Below are 8,637 nucleotides of genomic sequence, written 5' to 3' on the forward strand. Positions count from 1 at the left end.
TTCTCGAGAATTGTAGTAGCAAAGGCTATACCAAAATAAGAATATGTACTTGTTCGGGTCAAAGCAAATAGGTGCCCTATAAGACGTGTGTTTTGTGAATTCCATCTACTTCACGTTTGCTCTTCCTAGGTACTCCTTGGCTAGAATTGACCTTAAAGTTGGGTTAGGGATTCAATCCAAGGGCTAAAGTTTGGAGTTGAGCAAGCTCGAGTGGAGCTTAATAGGGTGCAACAACAATAAAAGAGTGTAAGGAAAGAAGAGAGAGTTATTACATTGATTGAACTTGAGAGCTTAGCTAGAATTGCCTGGCATCCCGACTCAACTTCTAGCCTTCCTTTGTTGTGGAGCAATTGCAAATGCTCTTGCCATAAAAGGCATTTAGCCTTCGTGTGATTGCCATCGCAAAGTAGCAATGGATCTGTGAAGGTCCTTGACCCTTGTCCTTCCCATCTTTAACTTTACCCTTGCCTTGCTTGGGATTTGCTGGTCGGGTTTCCTTTTTCTTAGAATCGGGCTCAACTTGATTTACTTCTAACAACTTCTTGGCATACCAAAAGGAGAGAGAGAGAGAGAGAGAGAGAGAGAGAGAGAGAGAGAATCTTTTCCTATTCTTTTCTCCTCTTCTTTTCTTTTTTGGGAAGAGGGAGCGATTGCAGAAGGCTGGGATGACAGAAACAAGCAGTAGCAAGAAACTAAATTTCAAAAGATTCCTAGAAATAGACATTCTAATCAGATTTCCATATTCAAGGATATCTAGCAAGGATTCTCAGAAATAAGACCACCTCTCTCTAGTTTACGCTTGTCAGTTGTATTGGATACGTCAGTATTGTCTAGTTGGTAGTAACTCTCTTGAGACTCTTCCCTAGAGACCAACCTTATGACAGGAAAAGGAAGAGATGGGTTCCTTTGTTCTGCTAAGAGAGGGACACTAAAAGCTTGATACTGATTATAACATACATTTTGTTCAATTTTAATCGTGTCAAGTGATAACAAGACTATTGCTTGCTTGGGTGTAAATTAAGCCAAAAACAAGTGGGATAAATTTGAACAAGTACTATTTGAAATGAGGAACGGTTTCTTATATAGAAGGCAAGGCCAATTCCATTTTCCAAGACCTCAGACGCCTTGTATATAAAAGTCCCAAAACCCAAAAAATTATCAGATCGCCAAGCTCTTGCAAATAAGAAAACTACTTCCATTGAACTGTATAGAAGGTCAATCTAGATATGCATCCTATGTGACACCAGGAACAAACCAAACACAAGAAACTAAAAGGATAATTTGAGACTGCAACATTTAACACCTGATAAGCAATACGCGTGGGGACACAGCTGTCAACAGCCTTTTTCAAAACAAACACCCTTCAAATGTTATCTAATGAAACATCTGTACGAGAAGGGCACAGGTGTCAATAGCCCTTTTCAAACCAAAGACTCTTTCAAAGGTAGTACAACATATACCCATTGAGCTGCCACGTTAGTGTACCCTTGTCAACTGTATTGGATCTGCGTGGTGCCACGGCTTTTGCCAGTTCGTACAAACTCTCTGGAGACTTTTACCCAGGGACCAACGTTTTGACAGAAAAGCAAACATAGTCTCCTTGGTTCTGCAAAGAGGAACACCATATAATTAAGTATGGCATACATTCCTCTAGTTTCAACCCTTTTACAATTTCCTCTTTAGTTTCCTAAAGTTGAGCATTGGACAGGGAAGGAGCTGTGCACTATGCAGGTATGGCAGATTTAGGAGCTCAACAAGGTGTTCAGCTGGTTGAGGAGAGCTGGCAGCAGACTGCAGGACAGTTGAAACGTCTGCCGAGAAGCTATGTCAGGATGGGGACCAAACCGTGAGTTTGTTTAACATTGAATGTCTACTTCGGATGGATATTCTTTTTTTTAAATCATGACTATTTCTTACTCAGACATTACTTCACACCGAAAATAACTTGAACATAAAACATAATATGAGGCATAATTCTTCAAATAAAAGGAAATACTCCCTTACAAGAAGGCCAATTCCCCCCTTCCCTGACCTCAGAAGCCTTGATAAAATCTCAATGGTGGATAAGCTGAATAAAGAAGTCCTATGTGGCATCAGGAACCATTATGTTATACACTTGAACTAAGAGGTTGGTTTCGGACTGCAACATTTAACACCCATAATAACAGCCAACCGAATGATGATCTGTGGCCAGCCTTTTTCAAATCAAGGACCCATTCAAAGTGCGTGTAACATGTACTTCACGAATAATATGCTTCAATAAAATAGTGCTCATATTCGTCCTTCAGAGTCTTAAAGCAAATAAGGAAGATTTCTTCAAACCAAGAAAGCAATACTTTCTTTTCATGTAGATTTAGCTTCCAATAACTCAATACAGAGTCCCAATACTACATACAACAAAGGGAAGAGGACCTTCCAAAAGAAACCACAGCAAATCATGCTAGGTAATTAAAATACATGGTCACAAATCTGTGGCATGGGAATCGTGCCAGGCCAATCAAGTGAATATAAAATGCATGATCATGGTGTGCGTTTGAACTGTGCCCTTAAATATTCAAGCCTGATCCATGCACATAAAGAGGATTCCAAAAGCTCCTTAAAACTGAGAATGATAAATCCTGCTCCCGAAAATAACTCACAGGATGAGAATGCCACCTCCACCAGTGCAAGTCATATACCCATCCATGTCCACAAAAACCCATCTTATAAGGCTTATACAAGCCAAAACAAATAAAATAAATTTAGAATCTGTGATAGCAAAACCTTGTAGCAAAATCCAAGAGCAGCAGAGGGCATGAACTGTTTTACACAATCACTTTGCTGGGTCCAGATACACCACCATCCAAACCTTCCATATGATCAACATCTAGATAAATCCGAGACGGGCAAAAATCAAGGCCGTAGAATGATAGAATACAGGACAATTAATTCCTAATATGCTGCCAAGCTTCCCTATCCATCAGAAGGTAGGTTACTTCTAACAAGTGACATAATTAGGAGCCTTCCCAAGAACAAGCTAATACTTGTCAAGATATGAAGGGCAACTTCGATCAGCAGACAGACAACAACAACATTTGTACAGATGGTTCAGTATAACTTCAAGGAGCAGCTTCAGCTTGAGAATGCTCTCTGCCCATTTCCCCATAAAAACAAAACCGAATACACAGCTGTGATTCCCCATCAAGAGTTTCAGCACTATATCACACTATGCCATCAGAAATGTCCAATTACCTGCAGGGCAAGAGCATCTCAACCGATGTGACTTACATTTTCTAAAAGTCTGAATGCCCACTGTAGGAGTAATCAATGCATACAGTTGAGAAGGAAGTCAGAACCTATCCAAGATCAAAGTACTGTTTGGCTTTCTAACAGTACTCTTAGCACTGCATCCAACGATGCAGTTAACAAATTTCATGGCAGGCATCTGGGCAACATCTGTGCCTCACAGCACTGCAAAATCAGCCAGCTCCACTCGGCGCTGCAGACATTGACTCACATCATGAGTCAGATCAGGAATTAGAGATTCCAATTAAAGACTCTTGAGGAAGCCACCTTCAAATCTATGAAGGATACATCAACTTCATGACAGAATGCTGGTCACCAAGTGACACCAGCAAACAGGCTGTTTGCCATGGTATCCACCATGATGGACTCGAAAGTAAGGTATTACTTGCACCAGAGCAGAATCGGCAATGGTGCAATAGGGACTTCAAAGGGATTGCACTCAGATGTGAACCTCTCACCATTAACCTGCTGTGATGCGATTTACTGTTAGCTGTGCCCATTCTGCTGTTTCTTTCAGTTGGTGATCGTCTGAAGACATACATTCATCCAGAAAATCCTTATAGAATACTGAGGATTGGAATAGAGGAATTGCACTAGCACCCAAAGTATCAGCCACATCACCAAGGACTCCAATGGCAGCTCTTGTAACTGCATCATCCCTGTGTCAGGTTGGGAACACGATGACTTAATTATCCAGGATTTAAACATTCAAGAAAAAAAAGGCATGTTGTGTAATGTCCATCTCATAACAGTTGCTGCATTGAGAACAGAGCGTTAACAGCTATGGGAAAGTCAGTTCAACTATTAATGGCAAAACCACTCCAAAACACCAAAAACTTAAGCGTTGAGAGACAAACCTGTCTTTGTCTTGATAAATGCTCTCCAGAAATTGTAAAATGTGAACAGTATATGGAAGAAGACACTCCACTTTTGTGTTTTTGAACCCTTGATAGATACCCGAATATGCTTCCAAGATGCCACTGCGCAGTTGGTTAGTGTATTCTAATGTTTCATCATCTCGTCCTGCCACCTGTGCCGAAATTTCTGCAGCTCCTTGCAGCATTGGCATGGCATACTTCAAGTACTTCTCAAACTGCTCCCCTATTGCAAGAGCAATGTCTCCAAAGCAAGAGAAAATAGGAGGTTTCACAGATCTGTGGAGTTCATTGCTGGACAAATCCTTGAGAAGCTGAGTCATGATCCCATCACAATAGGGTAAGACTTTGTCATCTAAAGCACGGCAAATATCTCCAACCACTCCAACAGTGACAGCACAGACTTGATATTCCTCAAAATTTTGCAATCCCATGTCAAGAAATTTATAAAACTCATGCATATACTTTCCAAACTCAGCACCCGTGGCATATGCCAGAGCTCCAATAGCCAGCATGGCCTCCTCGTGCACTGTGGCATTTCTGCAGCCAAATACCCTCAAGAGTACGCCCATCATCTGATCTGCATACTGCAAAATTCCCACTTTTGTGGCTTCTGAAGCGCCAAGCTTCTGAACAATTACCTGCAAGACACCACACAAAAGAGCCTGCAGCTCATTTTGCTTCTCTCGATCATCGGATGAAAGAATTGGCATCTCCAAAGTCTGACTTAGCTTCTGCAAGACGATGGGAACCAAATGCATTACGATTGGGGCTGTTTCATCTGTTGAGCATCTGACAATCTCATTTAAAGTCTCATATGCAGATGTGCGAAGCCGGGACTCATCTGCATCCTCTCTCTCTGTCGTAGACAAAAGAGATTGAACAATGTTCTGAAAAAACGGGGACAATAGAGAGGAGCTACCACCAATGTCCTCGTAGCCTTGGGCAAGAAAGTAGATCGCACCACAGACTTTCTCAGCAACATTTGGAGCATCCTTTATGCTCTCCAACAACACTGACAGAATAACAGAAAGGTTTGCTTGAGTGACCAGTGGAGCCTCCACATTAGGGTCATGCAAAAATTCAAAGATTCTGCTCAGGGTCCATGCTGTAGTGTCCTTCACATGGTTGTTCTCATCCTTCAGTGCATTCAATAAGAAATTAAATGCAGCATTGACAAGAGGTACGAGTGTCTCTAGAGAAGGCCCTTCCAAAATTGACCCAAAAGCATACGTAGCAGCCTCTCTACACCTCCAATCTTCTTTCGACACATTCTCCTGAACAAAAGGCGTCACAAGGGCCACAATGTCATTTCCTACCGTCCTTGCAGCCAAACCCAGACACGTGCCTCCAGCCATTGCAAGATTCCAAGCTCCTTCATCTTGAATCTGATCTTCATCTTGCTTGGTGAGAGTTTCAAGTAACAACGGGACAAGCGCAGGTAGAGCCTGCTTGATGAACTGTGAATTGGGCACCTCAGAATCTCCTTGGAAATCTCCGCCATATTGCTCTTGGAGATCAATCTCTTCATCACAAATAGAACTCCAAAATTCAATGGCCTGCAATGCTACGGTTTCCTCATCTTCCTTAACTGCCCTTGAAGTGATTGCAAAGATATCCTTCATATAAGGTGCCAATTTCTCGTAATACGTGGAGGAAATGGACACCAAGCACTCGAATGCAGCCTGTCTAATCCTCACATCGGGCGATAAGGTTGCTTCACACACCACTCGCATCAAATAGTCCCTTTCCATGTCATTCTCAAAATTGGTCTGCGCAAAATCAAGTGCGTTGCAAAGGGCTCTGGTGGCTGCCAAACGCACTTCGTTGCTACTTTCAGAGACATTCATGCCCTGCACGACCGCTGTGAGGATCGAATTAACCTGATCTTGGGCTAGAACGTCTGACGAAACTTCCTCGCATACATAGCCCAGGGTCTCGAGTGTTGCTTGCTTCAAGTGGGGTGGTTGCTGTAGCTGCGGGCCACCCATATTGACAAGCAGAGATCCGATAAGATCGGACCATTCTCCTAGAGGAAGCTCTATAGCTGCAACCTTTGCGACCACTTGCGCGGCTGTGTGGCTTGCATCAGCGATGGGCGATGTCAGGGTTTGCAGCAGACATGTCTTGATTTGAAGCTTAACGCCTGGATCAAGGGAGATCCACCTCTGCACGAGTTCAGCTTTGCGTGGAGCCTCCTTCGCATCCAGAGAATTTTTTAGTACTAAGCCTGCCAGTCTGCGACTATCCACCGGCTTCTCATTATTGGAGAGTTCGGTAGACAAAGAGATGAGAAAAAGGGCTAGGTTATGCTCCTGAAGCTGCTTCAAGCTATCTTCGGCGACTTTCCGAATGGATCCATCAGGAGATTGAGCGTTCAGCAAAACCTGAGTGACCTCCATCGCCATGTGTCTGCACCCAGCACCCAAAGCGGCAAGTGATGAGCAACAGCAGATCCCAGAGATCAAGCATTCACATCACAGAATATCTGTTCCCACAGATCTAAACATATAAGCAAGAAGGGCGGCTGTTTTGAGGATTCCACATCGAATAGCACACCAACCTTGAATAACGTGATTTGTGGGGTGATCAAAGTGCGAGGAAGGGAGGGAGCGAAAACACGTGCTGCGAGGTTGGGACGATGATCCCACGCAGGTGAGGAGGGCTCGGGCTCTCTTAGGGCTCATCAACCCATTTGTCTAAATTTAAAACGCCACACCCTCCAAATGGAGGACAGCCAAAAAGGTCCTACCGGGATTCGAACCCAGGTCGCTGGATTCAAAGTCCAGAGTGCTAACCACTACACCATAGAACCAACATCCACATATTTTTGCGCTTTAAAAACAAAACATTTGTAGACTCTTACAAATCTTTAGACTCCGAGAGTTAAACCTTCGAAAGTTTTTACAAATCTTTAAGCACGTTGTTGCACCATGACGCCATAATTTGCTCTTGATTAAATGAAAAACCCAGAAAACAAATATTTTTGGCACCTTTATACAAGAAGCCTTAAAGATGTTGCATTAGTCAGATCACTCAATGCCTTATAGGAAGATGTGATCCACCTTGAAGCTGACAATTTCAAAATTTCCACACGTCTTCCAAATGTTTTACCCTTTGCAAGCTCACTTCATCGCATTTTCTGCATCCCCACGTATAAGTGCTCGCATGCTCACTGGGAATTGTTTCAATAATTCACTTGCCATGTGCGTCCCTATCCATCGTATTTAGCTACCCATCAAGAAGGAATGCATGTAGCACCATAAGGCCTACATTTGCATGCACATGTGCACGTGTGTGGGCGTGTGTGCGTGCATGTTTTTATGCACACATGTTTCAATAATTAGCTATGTAGAAAATTTTCACAACATATTAAGTAGTGTTAACAAGAAAAACCAAACAATGGTAAATAAGGATCTTGGAGTAGCTCTATATTTTAATTTAACCTTAGAGGAAACTAACTAGAAAGAGGGATAGGGAGTAGTAACAAAGTATGTAAAAGATTTGCAACTAGAGGCAGAGTTTCCAAAGAGGAAGAGGCCAGTTTAATGCCCAAGGAGGTGCAACCCTCAACATCACATAGAGGCCACAAACAAATAGAATAATTGTAATCATCAATTTTTAATATTTGATCTACATCAGATAGAAGCCACAACCAATTACTATAATTGTCATCATCAATACTAAACATCTTATCAATAAAATAGGCAGAACATGCTTAGAGATACGTGGAACAACCAAGGCCGAGGCAATGCCAGTCAAAATGCACCCTGCAAACCCATACATCGCAATTTTTGTGAAATCCTTAGACATTGGAAAATAGATCACTATAAGGAGCAAAGAGATGGGTCTAATGGATAAAGATCTAGACAAATTGGATTTTTTATGGAATCCCTAGACATTGGGCATAGAATATTGTATGAAGCAAAGAGACAAGTCTAATGGACAAAGATCTAGACAAAGTGATTTCTTTGCCATTATAAAAAATAGCATGCTCAAAAACAACAAATTTTATTGTCTATTCGAAGTAATATTGATCTATATCTTTAAGATAATCCATAATGGTTAGTTGACTCAAGTGTAATAGTTTACATGACTAGTCGTTATCTCAAATTCAGCGGAATCCCAATCCAAAAGAATATGTGTCCATTACAAATGGACATCCATGTAAATAGGTTTAGTGCCTATAAAAACTGACTTGGGTCAAAGAATGGCAATGGATGATGTGTTACATCTATCAAATATTACTCAAAATTTTACTATCAGTTTGATAGATAGTTGACAATGACTATGATGTCTGTTCAATAAAAGAGACGTCTTCATTAGAGAAGGTAATCATGCACACAAAATTGTATTGTTTGACTAGTTTTTCACTTTCAAAGCTTTTGTGGAGAAAGAAATGGTCATATGTATCAAGATTCTGAGATATGACAATAGTGGTGAAGATAGATCACATTAGTCTTATGATTTTAATAGA

At 41.7% G+C, this 8,637-nt stretch overlaps 1 protein-coding gene and 1 non-coding gene across 4 annotated transcripts; both read right to left on the reverse strand.

Moving 5' to 3' along the window:
* Positions 1–1,418: 1,418 nt before the first annotated feature.
* Positions 1,419–6,865, reverse strand: LOC147889159 (importin subunit beta-1-like). Of its 3 annotated transcripts, none has more exons than XM_087391196.1 (3): positions 6,724–6,865; positions 4,143–6,572; positions 1,419–1,606 (listed from the first exon to the last, which is right to left on the reverse strand). In XM_087391196.1, the coding sequence occupies exons 2-3, from the start codon at positions 6,566–6,568 to the stop codon at positions 1,477–1,479; spliced, it is 2,556 nt and encodes an 851-aa protein (XP_087247322.1). In that variant the 5' UTR covers positions 6,569–6,572; positions 6,724–6,865; the 3' UTR covers positions 1,419–1,476. The 3 variants fall into 3 exon arrangements, with proteins under 3 accessions (XP_087247322.1, XP_087247320.1, XP_087247321.1); XM_087391194.1 differs by lacking the exon at positions 1,419–1,606 and adding an exon at positions 2,289–3,944; XM_087391195.1 differs by lacking the exon at positions 1,419–1,606 and adding an exon at positions 2,289–3,944 and having other exon boundaries at positions 4,143–6,843.
* Positions 6,866–6,903: 38 nt separating this feature from the next.
* On the reverse strand, positions 6,904–6,975 carry TRNAQ-UUG (transfer RNA glutamine (anticodon UUG)). The gene has a single exon. It is a non-coding gene; the product is annotated as a tRNA-Gln (tRNA).
* Between the last annotated feature and the right edge of the window lie 1,662 nt (positions 6,976–8,637).

The sequence above is a fragment of the Dipteris shenzhenensis genome, chromosome 20, assembly GCF_047967505.1.
Source record: "Dipteris shenzhenensis isolate YYH24624 ecotype China chromosome 20, Dip_SZ_1.0, whole genome shotgun sequence".
NCBI classification, from domain to species: Eukaryota; Viridiplantae; Streptophyta; class Polypodiopsida; order Gleicheniales; family Dipteridaceae; genus Dipteris; species Dipteris shenzhenensis.